Here is a 21,359-nt window from a genome sequence, read left to right on the forward strand (position 1 = left end):
TAGCACTCTGGAAGGCTGAGATGGGAGGATTGCTTGAGCTCAGGAGTTTCAGACCAGCCTGAGCAAGAGCAAATTCCTGTCTCTTATAAAAAAAAGAAAACTAGCCAGGCAATTGTGGTCAGGCCTGTAGTCTCAGCTACTCAGGAGACTGAGGCAAGAGGATCACTTGAGCTATAATGCCACAGCACTCAACCTCAGGATGACTGAGTGAGACTTTGCCTCAAAAAAAAAAAAAGAAAAATCCCCCAAACTAAACAAACCAACAAGAAAACAGTTTCACAGTGATGCAAATATAGGTGCTTATAAATGATGATGTAAATATGATAAATAAATATTAGCAAAATATAGACTACAAAGATACATTAAATAATCAGGGGGTTTTTTGTTGTTTTTTTTTGGAGACAGGGTCTCACTTTGTCACCGTGGATAGAGTACCAAGGTATCATACCTCATAGCAACCTCGAGCTCTTGGGCTCAAGTGATACTCTTGCCTCAGCTTCCTGAGTAGCCAAGACTATAGCCAGGTGCCATCAGGCCCAGATAATTTTTCTATTTTTAGTAGAGACAGAGTCTCCCTCTTGCTCAGGCTGTTCTCACACTCCTGCCCTCAAAGCTATCCACACACATCGGCCTCCCAGAGTGTTGAGATTACAGGCCCCTGTGCTTTGCCACATTAAATAATCAATTAACCATCAACAAATGGAATACTTTGGGTTTTTTTTTTTGAGACAGAGTCTCAGTCACCTTGAGGTTGAGTACTATAGTGGCATAGCTCACAGCAACCTCAGATTACTGGGCTCAAGTGATTCTCTGATCTTAGCCTCCTAAGTAGCTGGGCCTACAGGTACCTACCACAACAGCTGGCTATGCGTTAGAGATGGGGTCTGGCTCTTGCTCAGGCTGGTCTCAAACTCCTGAGCTCAAGCAATCCACCCATCTCAGCCTCCCAAAGTGCTAGAATTACAGGCATGAGCCAGTTCACCCAGCTAACAAGTGGAATATTTTTTAGGAGTGCAAGGATGATTCAATACTGTGCAATCTATTAATAAATTTCATCAGGAGAAAATCCAGGTCAGGGGAAAAAACAAATATGATTATATTGATAGAGGATTTTAAAAGCATTTCATAAAATCCAGTATCAATTCTTAATTAGTGAAACATCCCTTATTAAAGAAAGGACCTAGAAGTAAAGACACCACACTAATATTAAGAAACCTAACATTTGAATCTTGGCTTCTAAACATTGTTCCCCACTGAAGAAAACCAGAGCTCCTTGGAGAAATGGCTGCCTCTGGGTTTAAAATGAGGAAAGTTCAAAGTGAGCAAGGTAACTAACAAAGATGACCACAATCATGTCAAAAGAAAGAGTATCAGCCATATTTGGGACAAACAGAACAACAACAAGAATAATGGTTATTATTAATTACAACACATTGGGTGGCACCTGTGGCTCAGGGAGTAGGGCGCTGGTCCCATATACCAAGGGTGGCAGGTTCAAACCCAACCCTGGTCAAAAAACTGCAAAAAATAAATAAATAAATAAATTACAACACATTGAACAAAGTAAAATCCATGAGTTTAACCATAGTCCAAGGGAACAAAATTCAAGGGTAGAGGACAAAAGCTTTTTAAAAAAAAATTTCATTACTGAAAATTCCAAGCACATACAAAAAAGAATTAAAAATAAGCCTCCGTGGGCGGTGCCTGTGGCTCAAGGAGTAGGGCGCCAGTCCCATGTGCCAGAGGTGGCGGGTTCAAACCCAGCCCCGGCCAAAAACCAAGAAAAAAAAAAAATAATAAGCCTCCGTATAACCATCATCCATTTTCTACTCATGGACAAAATCGATATATCAATATCTTCATCTATTTGCTTTATTTCCTAAACATTTTGAAGCAAATCTTGACATCATATCATTAGTAATATTCTAATGTGTGTATCTGAAGGATAATGTGGTGGTTTTGTATTCAGTTTAACTGAGCTAGAACCACATTTCCTGAAATTCCCTTTCCTCTCTTGGTGATGGTCACAAGAGAAATTTGCATGTGACTTGGAAGACAGAAGTATAGCCGTGGTCACATACTCCAAAGGCATCCTTCTCACTAGGGATAGTGAGGGCCGGCAGCTAGCATGTTCCAGACAATTGGTCCTCTGACCCCCCAATCCGCATCCAGCCCTCCTTCTCAATTGCTGGCCCTGTGGCCAACAATAACCCTAGACTTACTGCCAGAACTTTCTCTGTAAACTCACAGGGTTGATAGATGCCACACTGAACCACAACCTCTGGTATATTCCTCCACCACCTCCCTTTGCAGTTCCACCCCAGTAAATGGATACTTCTGGACTCTTGCAAGTTTCAACTCATTCACCTCCACCTTAGCTAGTTACGTTGATGCTTTTTAGAACTTCACGCCTTGAGCTCATCCCACAATTGCATTAATTCCTATAATACATTTCTTATTTTTTAACACTCATAATAGTTCTGTGTCCTTGGTTGCCGCTTACCTGATACAGATAAGGCTCTCATACACACAGGTACCCTTTATACTATTATCATGGCAAAAAAAAAAACAACCCACAATCATTCCTTCTTTTTTTTTTTTTAAGACAGAGTCTCAGTCAGTCACCCTGGAGATGGATTGTCCTGGTGTCATAACTCACACCTCAAATTCTTGGGCTCAAGCAATCCTCTTGCCTCAGCCTCCCGAGTAGCTGGGCCTCTGCCACATGTCCAGATAGTTTTTTCTACTTTAGTAGAGATGGAGTCTCGCTCTTACTCAGGCTGGTCTAGAACTCCTGAGCTCAAGCAATCCACCTTCCCCAGCCTCCCAGAGTGCTAGGATTACAGGCTTAAGCCACCACGCCCAGCAGAGACCCATTTATAATCTTAAAAATTATTGAGGATGGGTGGTGCCTGTGGCTCAAGGAGTGGGGCACCGGTCCCATATGCCAGAGGTGGCGGGTTCAAACCCAGCCCCGGCCAAAAACCACAAAAAAAAAAAAAAAAAAAAATTGAGGACATGAGGACCCTCAAAGAGCTTTTGTTTTGTAGGTTAAATCTATCCATTTTGGAAATTAAAACCTGAAGAATTTTAAAAGTATGTGTTTATTCACTTAAAAGTAAAAATAATAGGTTCGATGCCTATAGCTCAGCGGCTAGGGCACCAACCACATACACTGAGCTGGCGGGTTCGAACCCAGCCCGGATCTGCCAAACAACAATGACAACTACAACCAAAAACTAGCCAGCCTGCCTGTAGTCCTAGCTACTAGGGAGGCTGAGGCAAGAGAATCACTTAAGCTCAAGAGTTTGAGGTTACTATGAGCTGTGATGCCACAGCTCTCTACCGAGAGCAACATAATGAGACTCTGTCTCAAAACAACAAAAAAAGTAAAAATTAATAAACCCATTATATGTTAACACAAATAACATTTTTATGAAAAATAGCTACATTTGGGTGGCGCCTGTGGCTCAAGGAGTAGGGCGCCGGTCCCATATGCCAGAGGTGGCGGGTTCAAACCCAGCCCCGGCCAAAAACCAAAAAAAAAAAAAAAAGAAAGAAAAATAGCTACATTTTTCAAAATAAAAAATAGTGAGAAGAGTGGCATTGTTTTACATGTCTGCTTTTCTCTTTAATATCTACCTTAATAGGCAACTGAATTCTCATATTTGTTTCTGCATTCAGTTGTTGCAATGTGTTGTTTGGTTGAAGTATAAAGAAAATATGACCTCACACAGATAGTAGTTGGAAAAGGGAGAAATATTTTCATTGCTTTTTCAGATAATTATGTTTAGTCATTCTTTGATACTACACTAAAAATCAAGTAGTAGTTTTGTTTTTATTTTTTTATTTTTTGAGACAGAGTCTCACTATGTCGCCCTAGGTAGAGTGCAATGGCGTCACAGCTCACAGCAACCTCAAACTCTTGGGCTTAAGTGATTCTCTTCCCTCAGCCTTCCTAGTAGCTGGAACTACAGGCTCCTGCCACAACACCTGGCATTTTTTGGTTGTAGTTGTCATTGTTGTTTGGCAGTCCCCAGCTGGATTTGAACCCACCAGCTCCAATGTATGTGGCTGGCGTCCTAGCCGCTGAACTACAGGTGCCAAGCCCAAGTAGTGTTTTTTTAAAGGTCAGTTATGATATAAAATCTTTAGTCATATCAAATTTTGTACTGTTACAGAAAAAATCAATGGTATGTTTTAAACTTAGAGTGGACCTTTGATACATGCATGATTTTATTTATTTTTTCAAGTAAAGATCTGATTTATTCAAGTATCTGAAAACATTCTACAATGGAAACTGTTATTAGGTACTGTGCTATGGACCACCGAGATACAGCCATATTGTTTCAGAAGACTTGACATGCCACTGATAGTTTAAAAACCGTACTCTTGATGGAGAATCAAGGAAGACATTTCAATGTTTCATCCAAATCCAGAGGTGCATCAAATTAAACGACAGCTGCACTTGGCAAACAGCTATTACATGATGGCATCCAAGGAGAAATGCTTGGTGATGGACAAATTCAGAACTGTTTCCCCCAAAGGTGATGTCAGGTCACAATCCTTGCAGAAAATACTGACGCCCAACACACTGATTAGCGGCCCAGGAAACAGGTGTCTTTCAGGTTCCAAGGGGCTGGGGTTCCCCAGCAATCATGTTTCTGTGCTCAGTGAATGGCAGGGTAAAAGATGATCCAAATGACCGTGAACAAGGCAAAAGATGTCATAAACGCCTCTTTCGTGAGCTCCCTCGTGCCGCCATATTCTTCCGCATCCATCTGTAGGTAGTTGGGAAGTAGAGGCGCAGCACTCCTGCGTTAGTTAGGCAGAATCCTGCTAGTCCCAAGAAACCTCGTAATGGCAACACTCCCAGATGACACCCAGGACCACAACAATGATCTGTCTGAACCAGTAGGTCACATCTAAAAATTCATCCTTGTCCTCCCAGGCTTGCTCCAGACAGAGACTGTCAGGGCCCCCTTGGCCAGCTGCGGCGGAGGCAGCCCCTCCTCCTGTCCTGGCTGGGGCGCGCGGGCCCAGCCAAGGGAAGCTGGAGTCTGCGGTCGCGGGTCACGGCACAGAGAGCCGCGGCGAGCTCAGCGGTCTGACACTACTACACTGCGCTGCCGTTCCTTTGACTCGGTCAACCTGCCCTGCTGGCTCTCTTTTTCTTTTTTCTTTTCTTTTTTTTTTGAGACAGAGCCTCAAGCTGTCACCCTGAGTAGAGTGCTGTAGCATCACAGCTCACAGCAACCTCCAACTCCTGGGCTCAAGCGATTCTCCTGCCTCACCCTCCCGAGTAGCTGGGACTACAGGCGCCCGCCACAACGCCCGGCTATTTTTTGGTTGCAGTTTGGCCGGGGCCGGGTTTGAACCCGCCACCCTCGGTATATGGGGCCGGCGCCTTACCGACTGAGCCACAGCTTTTTTTTTTTTTTTGAAGACAGAGTTTCACTTTGTCGCCCTCGGTTGAGTGCTGTTGCATCACAGCTCACAGCAACCTCAAACTCTTGGACTCAAGAGATTCTCTTGCCTCGGATTAGCTGGAACTACAGGCACCCGCCACAACGCTGGGCTTCATGCATGATTGTATAACATTATGCATTAGTCATGTGGAAAATACTGATTTATTGTTCAAATTATACAGATCTTCCAAATGTAGATGTATTTCTTAATTTTAAGAATTAAGTATTGGGCGGCGCCTGTGGCTCAGTGAGTAGGACGCCGGCCCCATATGCCGTGGGTGGCGGGTTCAAACCCAGCCCCAGCCAAACTGCAACAAAAAAATAGCCGGGCGTTGTGGCGGGCGCCTGTGGTCCCAGCTGCTTGGGAGGCTGAGGCAGGAGAATCACGTAAGCCCAAGAGTTAGAGGTTGCTGTGAGCCGTGTGACGCCACAGCACTCTACCAGAGGGCGGTACAGTGAGACTCTGTCTGTACAAAAAAAGAAAAAAAATAAGAATTAAGTATTAAGTATTAATACAGTACTTAAGTATTAATACAGTATTAAGAAAATTCAAATAAACAGATCTTCCAAATGTAGATGCATTTCTTAATTTTAAGAATTAAGTATTAAGTATTAATACAGTACTTAAGTATTAATACAGTATTAAGAATTCAAATAAATTAATACCAATCCCATCAGAAAAGTCTTTAAATACTAAGAAGCTGTCAAGCTCGTGGTATAGACAGAAGTTTTGCAAAGTTCTAAGGTTTTTGAAAGTTTGAGTTTTATTATTCACAACAAATACCATCAGTTGTTTTTCTTTTTTTTTATTATTAAATCATAGCTGTGTACATTAATGCAATCATGGGGTACAATGTGCTGGTTTTATATACAATTTGAAATATTTTCATCACACTGGTTAACATAGCCTTCATGGCATTTTCTTAGTTACTGTGTTAAGACATTTATATTCTACATTTAGTAAGTTTCACATGTACCCTTTTAAGATGAACTGTAGATGTGGTCCCACCAATTACCCTCCCTCCCCTCCCCTGCCTTTCCCCTTTCCCCATATTCTTGGGCTATAATTGGGTTGCAGCTTTCATATGAAAGCTATAAATTGGTTTCATGGTAGGGCTGAGTACATTGGATACTTTTTCTTCCATTCTTGAGATACTTTGCTAAGAAGACTATGTTCCAGCTCCGTCCAGGTAAACATGAAAGAGGTAAAGTCTCCATCTTTCTTTAAGGCTGCATAATATTCCGTGGTGTACATATACCACAATTTATTAATCCATTCATGGGTCGATAGGCACTTGGGCTTCTTCCATGATTTTCTTTTTTTTTTTTTTTAATTGAGACAGAATCTCACTATGTCGCCCTCAATAGAGTGCAATGGTGTCACAGCTCACAGCAACTTCCAACTCTTGGGCTTAAGCGATTCTCTTGCCTCAGCCTCCCAAGTAGCTGGGACTACAGGCACCTGCCACAATGCCTGGCTATTTTTTTTTTCTTTTGCTGCAGTTGTAGTTGTTTAGCAGGCCCCGCTGGGTTCAAACCTGCCAGCCCCAGTGTATGTGGCTGGCGCCCTAACCACTGAGCTATGGGCGCCTAGCCTCAAACTCTTGTGGCCAAGTGATTCTCTTGCCTCAGCCTCCCATGTAGCTGGGACTACAGGCACCAGCCACAATGCTGGGCTATTTTTAGAGATGGTCTCTGTCTTGCTCAGGTGGGTCTCGAACCTGTAAGGTCAAGCAATGCACCTGCTTCGGTCTCCCAGAGTGCTAGGATTACAGGCCTGAGCCACTGAGCCCAGCCTCATCAATTATTTTCTTAGTGACGGAATCACATGGTCCATTTGTTGAGAAAACACCTATCAAATACACAAGTCTGAATATAGTTATTCTTTTTTTTATTTTATATATGTATATATATATTTTTTTTTTGAGACAGAGTCTCACTATGTCACCCTCAGTAAACTACTGTGGTGTCACAGCTCACAGCAACCTCAAACCGTTGGGCTTAGGTGATTCTCTTGCCTCATCCTCCCAAGTAGCTGGGACTACAGATGCCTGCCACAATTCCTGGCTATTTTTTGTTGCAGCGGTCATCATTGTTTGGCTGGCCCAGTCTGGGTTAAAACCCACCAAGCCTTGGTGTGTGTGGCTGGTACTGTAACCACTGTGCTATGGGTGCGGAGCCACTATATTTATATATAGAGAGAGTCTCCCTTTGTCAGCCTCGGTAGAGTGCTATGGTGTCATAGCTCACAGCAACCTCAGACTCTTGGACTTAAGTGATTCTCTAGCCTCAGCCTCCCAAGTAGCTGGGCTACAGTTCCTACCACAATGCCTGGCTATTTTTTAGGGATGAGGTCTCCCTCTTCCTCAGGCTGGTCTCAAACACCTGAGCTCTGTCCACCTCGGCCTCCCAGAGTGCTAGAATTACAAGCGTGAGCCACCACACCTGGCTCTAATAGTCATTCTTTCTAGTAAAACGGTTTCCATTAATAAAAGCAGTTAGGCCAGGCAAGGTGACCCACGCCTATAATCCTAGCACTTTTGGGAGGCTGAGGCAGGATTGCTTAAGGCCAGAAGTTCAAAACCAGTCTAAACCAAGAGTGAAATCCCATCTATATTAAAATAGAAAAACTAGCCAGGTGTTGTGGCAGGCACCTGTAGTCTCAGCTACTCTGGAGGCTGAGGCAAGAGGATTGTTTGAGCCTGGGAGTTTGAGGTTGCAATATGATGATGTCACTACACTCTACCCTGGGTGATAGAAAAAACAAATGACTCAGTGCCCATAGCACAGTGGTAATGGCACCAGCCACATACACCACGGGAGCCGGGTTCGAACCTGGTCCAGGCCAGCTAAACGACAATTACAACTGCAACAAAAAAAATAGCCCGCCATTGTGGCAGGCACTGGTAGTCCCAGCTACCTGGGAGACTGAGGCAAGAGAATCGCTTAAGCCCAAGAGCTTGAGGTTGCTGTGAGCTACGATGCAACAGCACTCTACTGAGGATAACACAGTGAGACTCTGTCTCAAAAAAAAAAAAAAAAAAAAATGCAGCTGGGACCAGCATAACAGTGGTTTGCTTCTGTAATCCCAGAACTTTGGAAAGCCAAGGCTTCAAGGGCCTAGGTCTGTGCTAGGTAATAGGATTATGGAAAAAATTTTCAATCAACATTCCTATACTCTCTCTTTTCTTTTTTGTAGTGATCAAGTATTAATTTTTCCACAGAACAAAAATAAAGAATTAAGCAAATTATAACTGTATTAGGGACATATGAGTTAATGAAGATAAATTCTTTTTTTTTTTTTTGAGACAGAGTCTCACTCTGTCACCATACCTAGACGGCTATGGCATCATCATAGCTCACAGCAACCTCAAACTCTTGGGCTCAAGTGATTCTTTTGCCTCAGCCTCCCAAGTAGCTGAGACTAAGAACACCAGCTACCATGTCCAGCTAGTTTTACTATTTTTAGTAGATACGAGGTCTCACTCTTGCTCTCAGGCTGGTCTTGAACTCCTGAACTCAAGCAATCTATCCACCTCGGTCTCCCAGAGTGCTAAGATTATAGGCATGAGCCACCACTCCCAACCTAAATTCCTTATTTTTGACTAGAATAACTCCATTTTATAGAGATGTAACTTTACCATATGTTAGCCTATAAATTCAATATAATAACATACGAAAGAAAGTAAACAGAATTTTTTATTCATAAAAATGACTTTAAAGTTTATTGGAAGTAACACATGATAGTAGCAAGGAAATACTAGAAATAAGAAAGCTGGCTACTACTACTAAAGAGGGAAGTCATTATAAAGCTACAGTTATTAAAAACATGATACTGATCAAGAATAAGCAAATAAATGAATGAAACAAAGTCCAGAAATACTTAAGTATATACTTAAAAGTGTATGTGGAGGGCGGGTGGGAGGGAAAAAAAGTGTATGTGGAGTTTTCACTATCTTTATAATATATTTCTGTCACATCTAAATTTTCTAAAATGATATTCAGGACTTGGCACCCATAGCTCAGTGAGTAGGGTGCTGGCCACATACACTGAGGCTGGCAGGTTCGAGCCCAGCTGGGGCCTGCTAAACAACAATGACAACTGCAACCAAAAAATACCTGGGTGTTGTGGCGGGCGCCTGTAGTCCCAGCTACTCAGGATGCTGAGGCAAGAGAATTGCTTAAGCCCGAGTTTGAGGTTGCTGTGAGCTGTGATGTCATGGCACTCTACCAAGGGCGACATAGTTGAGACTCTGTCTCAATAAATAAATAAATAAATAAAATGATATTCAGGAAAAATAGAAATAGTTAAAGAAATCAAGTTAGAGAAATTGTTTTAATCCCGTTTTACATTGCTATAACAGAATACCATAGATGAGGTAATTCATAAAGAAAAGAAATTTATTTGGCTCATGGTTCCGGAGGCCAGAAAGTCCAAGGGCATAGTGCTAGCATCTGCTCAGCATTTGGTGAGGACCTTATTGCTGCATCATTTCATAGTGGAGGGTGTCAGGGCAGGTGAGTGCTAGAAAGCGCCACCCAAAGAGAACCAAACTCATCCTTTCATAGGGCACCTGCTCCCACAATAGCAGCACTCATCCATTCATGAGGGCAACATCCTCATGGCCTAATTGCCTTTTTTTTGGAGGCAGAGTCTTAAGCTGTCGCCCTGGGTAGAGTGCCATGGCATCATCATAGCTCACAGCAACCTCCAACTCTTGGGCTCAAGTGATCCCCTTGCCTCAGTTTTTCTATTTTTAATAGAGATGGGGGTGGGGGGGTCCCACTCTTGCTCAAGCTGGTCTTGAATCCAGGAGCTCAAGCAATCCACCTGACTCGGCCTCCCAGACTGCTAGGATTACAGGCATGACCCTAATTGCCTTTTAATGGTCCCACAGCTTAGCACTGCTGCACTGGGGGTTAAGTTTCCAACACATGAACTTTGGAGGACACATAGCAGAAACACTGGCAGAAAATGAACCTTTACTTACCTTTAGTCAAGTTCTCGAAGTTATGACTCACTAAACCTGGTTCCAGCTAGTGACAGACAGCATTTTGTGATGCAGTCATTACAGAAATTGTTGTGGTAGATTATTAACAAATGTTTACTTTTTTATCAGATAAGTACAAATATTCTATCTTATTAAAACTATACTGGCGGGCGGTGCCTGTGGCTCAGTCGGTAGGGCGCCGGCCCCATATGCCGAGGGTGGCGGGTTCGGGCCCCGGCCCGGCCCGGCCAAACTGCAACCAAAAAAAAAAAAAAAAAATAGCTGGGCGTTGTGGCGGGCGCCTGTAGTCCCAGCTACTTGGGAGGCTGAGGCAAGAGAATCACTTAAGCCCAGGAGTTGGAGGTTGCTGTGAGCTGTGTGAAGCCACGGCACTCTACCGAGGGCAATAAAGTGAGACTCTGTCTCTACAAAAAAAAAAAAAAAAAACTATACTGGCTGGGCTCAGTGGCTCACACCTGTGACCCTAGGACTCTGAGGGGCTGAGGCAGGTGGATTTCTTGAGCTCAGGAGTTTAAGACCAGCCTGAGCAAAAGTGAGTGAGACCCCATATCTTAAAAAAAAAAAAAATTAGCCGTGCATTGTGGAAGGCACCTGTAGTCCTAGCTACTTGGGAAACTGAGACAAGAGGTTCAATTGAGCCCAAGAATTTGAGGTTGCTGTGAGCTATGATGCCACAGTACTCTACCGAGGGTGACAAAGTAAAACTCTGTCTCAAAACAAAACAAACAAAAAAACTATACTGCTAATGAGCTCCAGTGGGGACTAGTCTAAATGTTAACTACATGTGTCAGCTATTCTGGTTGGACCATGTTTAAGAACTGTATTTAAGGGGCGGCGCCTGTGGCTCAGTCGGTAGGGCGCTGGCCCCATATACCGAGGGTGGCGGGTTCAAACCCGGCCCCGGCCAAACTGCAACCAAAAAATAGCCGGGCGTTGTGGTGGACGCCTGTAGTCCCAGCTACTCGGGAGGCTGAGGCAAGAGAATCGCTTAAGCCCAGGAGTTAGAGGTTGCTGTGAGCTGTGTGAGGCCACGGCACTCTACCGAGGGCCATAAAGTGAGACTCTGTCTCTACAAAAAAAAAAAAAAAAAAAAAAAAAGAACTGTATTTAAGGGCGGCGCCTGTGGCTCAGTCAGTAAGGCGCTGACCCCATATACCGAGGGTGGAGGGTTCAAACCCGGCCCCGGCCAAACTGCAACCAAAAAATAGCCGGGCGTTGTGGCGGGCACCTGTAGTCCCAGCTACTCGGGAGGCTGAGGCAAGAGAACCGCGTAAGCCCAGGAGTTAGAGGTTGCTGTGAGCCGTGTGACGCCACGGCACTCTACCAAGGGTGGTACAGTGAGACTGTCTCTACAAAAAAAAAAATAGTAATACTAGACTATTGAAATTATTCCTAAGAAATCAGAGAGCAAACACTTAATCATTTTAATTCACTTAAAGCAAAACATCAAGACATTTATTTATGTATTTATTTTTGAGATAGAGTCTCACTTTTTCATCCTTGGTAGAGTTCCATGGCAGCATAATTCATAGCAACCTTGGACTCTTGGGCTCAAGTGATCCTCCTGCCTCAGCCTCCCAAGTAGCTGGGACTACAGGTACCCGCCATAATGCCCAGCTATTTTTAGAGACGGGGTCTTGCTCTTGTGCAGACTGGTCTCAAACTCCTGAGCTCAAGCATTCCATCCGCCAGGGCCTCCCAGAGTGCTAGGATTATAGGCATGAGCCACTGCACCCAGCCAAGACACCAGTTTATAAATGGACACAGGACATGAAGTAATGACTGACACATAGGAAACGATTTGTTTTTACTTGTAAATTTAAAATACTGAAATTAAAAATAACTTTGGGCCAGACGTGGTGGATCATGCCAGTAATCCTAGAACTCTGGGAGGACAAAACAGAAGGATTACTTGAGCACAGGAGTTTAAGACCAGCCTAAGAAGAAGGAGACCCATTCCTACTAAAAATGAAAAATTAGCCAATGGTCATGGTGGGCATCTGTAGTCCCAGCTACTCGGGAAGCTGAGGCAGGAGATTGCTCTTGCCTAGGAGTTTGAGATTGCTGTAAGCTATGCTGACACTACTGTCCTCTATCCCAGGCAACAGAGCAAGACCCTGTTTCAAAAATAAACACATAAAAATAAACAGAAATAAAAAGGCTTTGAAGTAGCATTTCACGTTTATTAAGTTAATAACCAAAACTGTTATTTTGGGGCAAAAGTGATATATACACACTACTTTTGGATATTTTGGTCAGGATTTTTAGTTGCAAGTAACAGAAACTCATTCAAATTATACACATAGTAACTATGAATTGTTATATGATTGTATAATAATTATGAATTATTTAAAATACTAAGAGTATAAATCATACCACCTTTCTTTATTTTCTTGGAAGAAATTAAAATTGGCTATCACCCATCCTTACAGTAATTGCTGGAAAGTTCAAAAATAGTCTCTTTGACCCATGCATGGTGAGCCATGCCTGGTGGCTCATATCTATAATCCCACCACTTTGGGAGGCTGAGGTGGGATGATCACTTGAGGGCAGGAGTTCAACACCAGCCTTAGGAAGATAGTGAGACCCTGTCTCTGCAAAAATAATAGAAAAATTAGGCCAGCGTACTGCCTGTAGTCCCAACTACTTAGAGGACTGAAGTTAAAGGATCACTTGAGCCTATGAGTTTAAAGTTGTAGTGAGGTATGTTGATGCCACGGTACTCTAGCCTAAGTAATAGAGAAAAAAAAAAAATAAGGTAGGGCAGCACCTGTGGCTCAAGGAGTAGGGCGCCAGTCCCATATGCCGTAGGTGGCGGGTTCAAACCCAGCCCCAGCCAAAAACCACACAAAAAATAAATAAATAAATAAAAATAAGGTAACAATGTCAAAAACTCAGTGGGTAATATAAAATAAATATTGACTAAATAAAATAATACTGTTTAGTTTAAAGTAAGACAGAATTTTTTTTTTTTTTGTAGAGACAGAGTCTCACTTTATAGCCCTAGGTAGAGTGCCATGGCATCACACAGCTCACAGCAACCTCCAATTCCTAGGCTTCAGCGATTCTCTTGCCTCAGCCTCCCTAGTAGCTAGGACTACAGGCGTCCGCCACAACGCCCGGCTATTTTTGGTTGCAGTTCAGCCGGGGCCAGGTTTGAACCCGCCACCCTCGGTATATGGGGCCGGCGCCTTTACCGACTGAGCCCAGGCGCCGCTCAGTAAGACAGAATTTTAAAAATAAAAATAACAACATTAAGTCAGGAAAGTCAGTAAATAAACTAAAATAATTCAAAGGGCTTTGCATTACCCAGGAAGACAATTGCCAAGTTATTTTATTTTATCTTTTTGAGACAGAGTCTTACTCATTTAGCCCTGGTAGAGTGCTTCGTGTCACAGCTCACAGCAACCTAAACTCTTGGGCTCAAGTGATTCTCTTGCCTCAGCCTCCCGAGTAGCTGGGACTACAGGTGTCTGCTGCAACACCCGGCTATTTTTTTTAGAGATGAGGTCTCGCCTTTGCTGGGGCTGGTCTCTTAACTCCTGAGCTCAAGCAATTCATCCACCTCAGCCTCCCAGAATGTTAGGATTACAGGCATGAGCCATCTCACCAGGCTGAAATGTTAGATTTAAACCAACTATATCAATAATTACATAAACATACATTGATTTAGTTAAATGACAAAGTTAGACTGGATGGAAAAAAGAAAGCTAATTGTATGCAGCTCAAAAGAGATAATATCTAAAACGTAAGAGTATAGAAAGTTTGAGAGTAAAAAGCAAGATAAATATAGCAGGTATAACCAAGATAATATTGATATCTCTATATTAGTATCAAATGTTTTAACCCTTTAAGACAAAAGGCTCAAACACCAACCTGAGCAAAACCAACCTCTGTCTCTATTAAAAATAGAAAAAATAGCTACTTGGGAGGCTGAGGCAAGAGGATTGCTTGAGCCCAAGAGTTTGGGGTTGGTGTGAGCTAGGATACCATGGCACTCCACCCAGGGCGACAGTAAGACTCCGTATCAAAAAAAAAGGATCCAACAGGGCGGCTCCTGTGGCTCAGTCAGTAGGGCGCCGGCCCCATATACCGAGGGTGGCGGGTTCAAACCCAGCCCCGGCCAAACTGCAACAAAAAAATAGCCGGGCGTTGTGACGGGCGCCTGTAGTCCCAGCTAATCAGGAGGCTGAGGCAAGAGAATCGCTTGGGCCCAGGAGTTGGAGGTTGCTGTGAGCTGGGTGAGGCCACGGCACTCTACCGAGGGCCATAAAGTGAAACTCTGTCTCTACAAAAAAAAAAGGATCCAACAACAGATAAAGAGGAATACTTCAAAGTTATAAAATATTCATGTCACAGGAAGGTATAATACTTCCTTATCCCAATAACATAGCTTCAAGGCTGGGCATGGTGGCTCACACCAGTAATCCTAGCACTCTGGGAGGCTAAGGTGGGTGGACTGCTTGAGCTGAGGAGTTCAAGATCAGCCTAAGCAAGAGTGAGACCCTGTCTCTACTAAAAATGAAAAACTGAGGCAAGAGGATCGCTTGAGGTCAAGAGTTTGAGGTTGCTGTGAGCTACGATGTCATAGCACTCTATCAAGAGTAACAAAGAGTGACTCTGTCTCAGAACAAAAACAAAAACATAGCTTTAAATACATAAAGCAAAATATTATAAGAATTACAAGGAGAAATAGACAAATCTACAATCATGGTAAAGATTTTAAAATGCAACCAATAGAGCAAGCAAACAAAAAATTAGTATGTATTGAGCTGGGCACAGTGGCTCATGCCTGTAATCCCAGCACTTAGGCAGGCCAAGGCAGGTGGACTGCCTGAACTCAAGAGTTCGAGACCAGACTGAGCAAGAGTGACACTCCGTCTCTGAAAAGTAGCTGGCATTGTGGCAGGCACCCGTAGTCCCAGCTACATGAGAGGCTGAGGCAAGAGAATCGCTTAAACCCAAGAGTTTGAGGTTGCTGTGAGCTGTGACACTACAGCACTCTACCAAGGGTGACAAAGTAAGACTCTGTCTAAAAAAAAAAAAATTAATATGTATTTAGATGATTTAAACCACACAGTTGGCAAACTTGATATAAACAGAGATACACAGAACACTGCAGAATACACATTCTTTTCAAATACCCACAGAACATTTACAAAAATTAAACTAGGGCGGCGCCTGTGGCTCAGCGGGCAGGGCGCCGGTCCCATATGCCGGAGGTGGCGGGTTCAAACCCAGCCCCGGCCAAATTAAAAAAAAAAAAAAAAAAAAATTAAACTAGTCCTGGGTCATAAAAAGAATGTCCAAATTTTCAAAGAATTTAAATAATACAGAGTATATTTTCTGATTCCAATGCAATCAGGCTAGATGGGCACAACAAAAGAAAAATCCCCATGTGTTTGGAAATTCAGAAATACAATTCAGAATAGTTTGAACTAAATGATTATAAACAAGACCACTTACCAAATATGCTCGGATATAGCTAAAGCATTACTTAGAAAGGTATGGCTTTGAATACTTAGAAATGAAAATCTGAAAATCATCAAGCTACATAAACATCTATTTTGAAAATTTTAAAAGATCAGTAAATTAGGCCCACATAAAAAAAAGAAAAAGGGTGTCGCCTGTGGCTCAGTGGGTAAGATCCTGGGCCCAGGGCGGCGCCTGTGGCTCAGTCGGTAAGGCTCCTGCCCCATATGCCGAGGGTGGCGGGTTCAAGCCCGGCCCCAGCTGAATTGCAATCAAAAAAAAAAAATAGCCGGGTGTTGTGGCGGGTGCCTGTAGTCCCAGCTGTTCGGGAGGCTGAGGCAAGAGAATCGCTTAAGCCGAGGAGTTGGAGGTTGCTGTGAGCTGTGTGATGCCACGGCACTCTACCGAGGGCTATTAAGTGGGACTCTGTCGCTACAAAAAAAAAAAAAAAAAGAAAAAAAAAAGATCCTGGGCCCATATACCCAGGGTGGTGGGTTCAAACCTGGCCCTGGCCAAACTGCAACAAAAAAATAGCCGGGCATTGTGGCGGTCACCTGTAGTTCCAGTTACTCAGGAGGCTGAGGCAAGAGAATCGCCTAAGCCCAGGATTTGGACGTTGCTATGAGCTATGTGACGCCACAGCACTGTACAGAGTGTGATAAAGTGAGACTGTACAAAAAGAAAAAAATAATAAAGAGCAGAATATCAAAGCCAAAGTAAAACCAAAGTTGTTTTATTTTTAAAAATTAATAAAATTGGGTGGCGCCTGTGGCTCAGTGGGTAGGGCACCATCCCCATATACCAAAAGTGGCGGGTTCGAACCTGGATCAGACCAACTATAACAACAAAAAAATAGCCGGGCGTTCTGGCGGGCGCCTGTAGTCCCAGCTACTCAGGAGGCTAAGGCAAGAGAATCGCCTAAGCCCAAGAGTTGGAGGTTGCTGTGAGTTGTGGCGTTACGGCACTCTACCGAGGGTGATAAAATGAGATTCTGTCTCTACCAAAAATTAAAATTAAAATTAATAAAATTAATGAACTCTTTAGAAAGTTAAAGACAAAATGAGAGTAAGGACAAATCACCAATGTCAGGAGCACTGGGGAGCATCACTTGGACCCCAAAGCCATTAAAGAAGTAATAAGAAAATAAATGAATAATCAGATGCCAATAAACTTAAAAATGTAGAGGAAATAAGTAAACTCTTACCTTATTCTTACTATTCAGAATAGAAAATTTCAAATCATTCTATTACTACCAAATAACTTGAATCTGAAAATAACCACCACCACCCCACCCGCAACACACACACAGTCCAGGCTCAAATGACTTCCCCTGTATATTCTACTACACCTTTAAGATGTGTAGAAAAATGATGTCAGCCAGGCATAGCAGTTCATGGTTCACACCTGTAGTCCCAGCACTTAGGGAGCCTGAGGCAGGAGGACTGCTTGAGCTCAGGAGTTCCAGACCAGCCTGAGCAAGGAAAAGATCCTTTCTCTACTAAAAATAGAAAAACTAGCCAGGTGTTGTGACAGGAGCCTGTAGTCCCATCTACTCAGGAAACTGAAGCAAAAGGATTGATCTCTTGAGGCCAAGAGTTTGAGGTTGCTGTGAGCTATGATGTCACTGCACTCTATTGGAGGTGACAGAGTGAGACACTGTCTCAAAAACAACAAGAAAAACACCATAACAGCCACCTTCCTCCCCCAACCCATACAGCATCATCCTCTGTTCAATATGAACTTATTATTATTTTTTTTTTTTTGTAGAGACAGAGTCTCACTTTACTGCCTTTGGTAGAGTGCCATGATGTCACAGGACTCACAGCAACCTCTAGCTCTTGGGCTTCCGCGATTCTCCTGCCTCAGCCTCCGGAGGAGCTGGGACTACAGACGCTGCCACAACGCCTGGCTATTTTTTGGTTGCAGTTCAGCCGGGGCTGGGTTTGAACCCACTACCCTCGGTATATGGGGCCGACGCCCTACTCACTGAGTCACAGGCGCCACCCAATATGAAATTATTTTTAATGCTCGTAAAATTTCATCTCATGAATATGTTTTTGTATTTCTGTGAGATGACTTCCTTGTCAATGTTTAACGATTGTTCCAGAGTTTTCAAAAATACAAACAAAAACTTCAGAGATAAAAGAGCACACAGTGTATTTCTAATCCTTCGTGGTTTACAAAAATTAATTTAGCCTTCCAAATCTTTCTTATTTTTATTTATTTATTCTTTTTTTTTTAGACAGAGTAACACTATGTCGCCCACAGTAGAGTGCTGTAGCGTCACAGCTCACAGCAAACTCCAACTCTTGGGCTCAAGCGATTCTCTTGCCTCAGGATCCCAAGTAGCTAGGACCATAGGTACCTGTCACAGCGCCCAGCTATTTTTTTGTTGCAGTTGTCATTGTTGCTTAACTGGCTAGGCCGGTTGGAACCCGCCAGCCTTGGAGCATGTGGCCTGCGGGAGCTGTAAGCACTGTGCTATGAGCGCTGAGCCTATTTATCCGTTGTTTTTTTTTTTTTTTTTGTTCGTTTGTTTTTGAGATAAAGTCTCACTCTGTTGCTGGGACTCAAGTGCAGTGGCGTCATGATTGCTCACTGAAACCTCAAACTTTTGCACTAAAATGATCCTTCTGCTTCAAGCTCTCGAGTAGCTGCGACTATGGTGCACGCCACTATGCCAGCTAACTTTTGTATTTTTTTTTTTTAGCAATGGGGTCTCGCTTTGTTGCCCAGGCTAGTCTTGAACTCCTGGTCTCAAGAAATACTCCCACCTTAGCCTCCCCAAGTTCTGAGAATACAGGTGTGAGCAATCGCGCCCCACTTCCCTGTCAATTATTATAATCCCTCCTTAGAAGCTCTTTAGCACGCAAAGCCACACAACAGACACTGGTTAGGGTTTTCGGCTCTGCCTGGACCATAAATCCGACCTTTCGCTGAGTCTGCCGGGACTGTTTTCGGAAGCTGGAAAGGGATGAACCCTTGGATCCCCCACTGCCAAGAGCCCGCGGTACCCGGGAGCCGAGAACCCATATCCCCCCTTCTGATGAAGGATTTTCCCGGGTGCAGGAAGTGGGTTCCAGCCTTGATCAGCGCCTCCAGATTCCAAGCCGCGAGCCCCAAATTCTGCGCTTCCAAGGCCAAATATCCCCGAAACATCTTCTGGGCCACGAAAGGCAACCCCCACCTTGATTTTTTCCCACGAAAAACTAGCGTTCCCGATTCCTAAGGGCGCAGCGTTTCGGAACCGAAACGCTGGCTCCCGGCAGCGTCCGCTCCAGTAGTGGTCCAGCTGAGACAGCCACTTATGTGGCGGAGGGGCTGAACTTAATTTAGACGCCAAATGCCTGCTCCCTCCGCATCCGGACACCTGCCCTCTCGGGAGAGGGCAGAAAGGTCCCGGGGCGCTGCGTGCTGGGCTGGCAAGTTTGTCTTCTCACTTTCCTCTGCTTGAGGGACACTCACCCGCTCGAAGTCATCCCGGATCCCGCTGCCCTTGGACCGCCGGACCTCTCCCAGCCGGCAGCCAAGTCGCCCGTTGCTCAGCCCTGGCACCCACCCGGTAGCAGGGCAGGTGGAGGAAGCCAGCAGAGCCTGGAGCGGTCCCCGCCCACGCCCCAGCACCCGCCACGCCCTAGATGTTTCTGTGCGCCTAGGCTAGGACATCTCTGTCGTGGTCGAGGAACCAGTAGACCCTGCAGCTCACAGACCCGCCGCTGTCCCACCCCCAGGAGAACTCCAGAAGGTGACAGTATTGACTATTGACCCTGCTGGTGGTACTCACTAGGTAAGTAGGGGCTTCCGCGCTAAATGCTTTACCTGCGTATGTCATTTATTCGTCACAACAGCCCTAAGAGGTGAATGCACTTATCAGCCCCACCTTTCAGACGAGGAAACTGAGGTGGGGGGTGGGTAACCAGCAAATTGGTGGAGGAACTAGGATTCAAACTGAGTCTGGGTGAGTCGCGAGTCGAGCATTTTATGTCTCTGGGACTCCGAGCTAAAAATAAAGACGCCTCCACTTGCCCCCAGGCCCGTGGGCTGCACCGCGTGTACAGGGGGAAGGGAGGTCTCTTTGAAGGGCATCGTATAGATTCCGAGTTTTACCCAAACCTCAGGATGGAAAGGGGCGGGCGAGGCTGGGCAGGGAACCTCGGGACCTGGGGTCTGTCCTGTCCCCCTCTCCCACCAGGAGCAAGCGGGTCCCCGGGCTTCCGGTCATCTTCCCCAGGCCACCGAACCAGGAATCAGTCCTCGCACTACACGGTTAACCCGCAGCGCACCTTGTGCGAGCACTTCTCTCCCAACACCGCTCGCCCCCAACACACACACCGTCTGATCTCTGTCTTGGATGGCTTTCTTCTCCTCGGCCGGTCATCGGGCTTCCCTGTTCACCTTGCCGAGAAACACAAGCTCGGCGCCACCGCTAGTTCCCTATTGCGGTGGCCCGACCTTTCCTTTCCTGCTAAGCTGAGTTCACGCCCCACCAACCAAACCGGCTGGCCAGGAGCTCATGCCCCGCCTCCATCCTCTTGCTTCACCCTGCTCTTCATCTGAACTATCCTGGGAAAAGATTCAGGGAGAGGAAAGCTGGAGTGTGGTTTGAATCCTTCTAACAGACGGGAGGCCAAGAAACTGCCTGTGTGTCTGGAGGAAAGAGTCTGGTGAATTTCAGATGAAATTAGTGTTTGCGTGGCCCTTTTCGAAAGCCAGGTGCGGCGCTCATCTCAATTGTGATTGTATGGTAATGACCTAGCCAACTAGAAAACACAAGCATTTTTTAAGTAGAAATAAGGATGGTGTGCCAAATGCGTATAGGATGAGCAATGTTTTTAAAGGTATACCATAGTTAATTATACCCTGTTGGTCTCCAGAGGATTTAAGATACATACAAGGTAGTGTAAATGAAAGGGAAAAATGGTAATCAATAAATTAACCAAATGAATGTGGAAAACGGGTAGAAAAAAATGCCAGCATGATCTACAACCTTGGTGCAGGTGAGTCCTAAATTCAGATCCAAGCTTCTCAACAGCCAGCAGGAAAGACAAGGGAGTCTCTCAGTGAGGGGATTCTGAAGTGGTGATTGCAGATAACTATTTTCTAGCTCTGGATGGAAAAAGGAATGCTATCCTCTCTTTTTTTTTTTTTTTTTTTTTGGCAGGGGCTGAGTTTGAACTCACCACCTCCAGTATATGGGACTGGCACCCCACTCCTTTGAGCCACAGGCGTCACCCTGATATCCTCTCTTTAACAAGACCAATCAGCAAATTTGTACTGACCATGTGCTGGTAGTAAAAGACATCTGTAAAATGACTTTACAAAGAGCTTTCACTTCCATTATCCTCTTTCATTCAGCTCTTGTAATAATCTGTCAGGTGCTTCACAGACATGAAAACCTCAGCCTGTG

The 21,359-nt window shown here is 44.5% G+C and overlaps 1 protein-coding gene and 1 pseudogene across 2 annotated transcripts in view; both read right to left on the reverse strand.

Moving 5' to 3' along the window:
* Nucleotides 1–19,533, reverse strand: part of B4GALNT2 (beta-1,4-N-acetyl-galactosaminyltransferase 2) — a 44,928-nt gene extending 25,395 nt beyond the window's left edge. The window contains exon 1 of one of the 2 annotated variants that reach the window (XM_053568995.1): nucleotides 19,418–19,533. In XM_053568995.1, coding sequence (XP_053424970.1) covers nucleotides 19,418–19,431 — 14 coding nt within the window. In that variant the 5' untranslated portion in view covers nucleotides 19,432–19,533. Of the gene's footprint in view, nucleotides 1–18,966; nucleotides 19,300–19,417 lie in introns of those variants that run through there. The other variant, XM_053568996.1, reaches the window with a different exon arrangement.
* On the reverse strand, nucleotides 4,671–19,111 carry LOC128570175 (respirasome Complex Assembly Factor 1-like; annotated as a pseudogene).
* Nucleotides 19,534–21,359: the final 1,826 nt, after the last annotated feature.

The sequence above is a fragment of the Nycticebus coucang genome, chromosome 18 (assembly GCF_027406575.1).
Source record: "Nycticebus coucang isolate mNycCou1 chromosome 18, mNycCou1.pri, whole genome shotgun sequence".
NCBI lineage: Eukaryota > Metazoa > Chordata > Mammalia > Primates > Lorisidae > Nycticebus > Nycticebus coucang.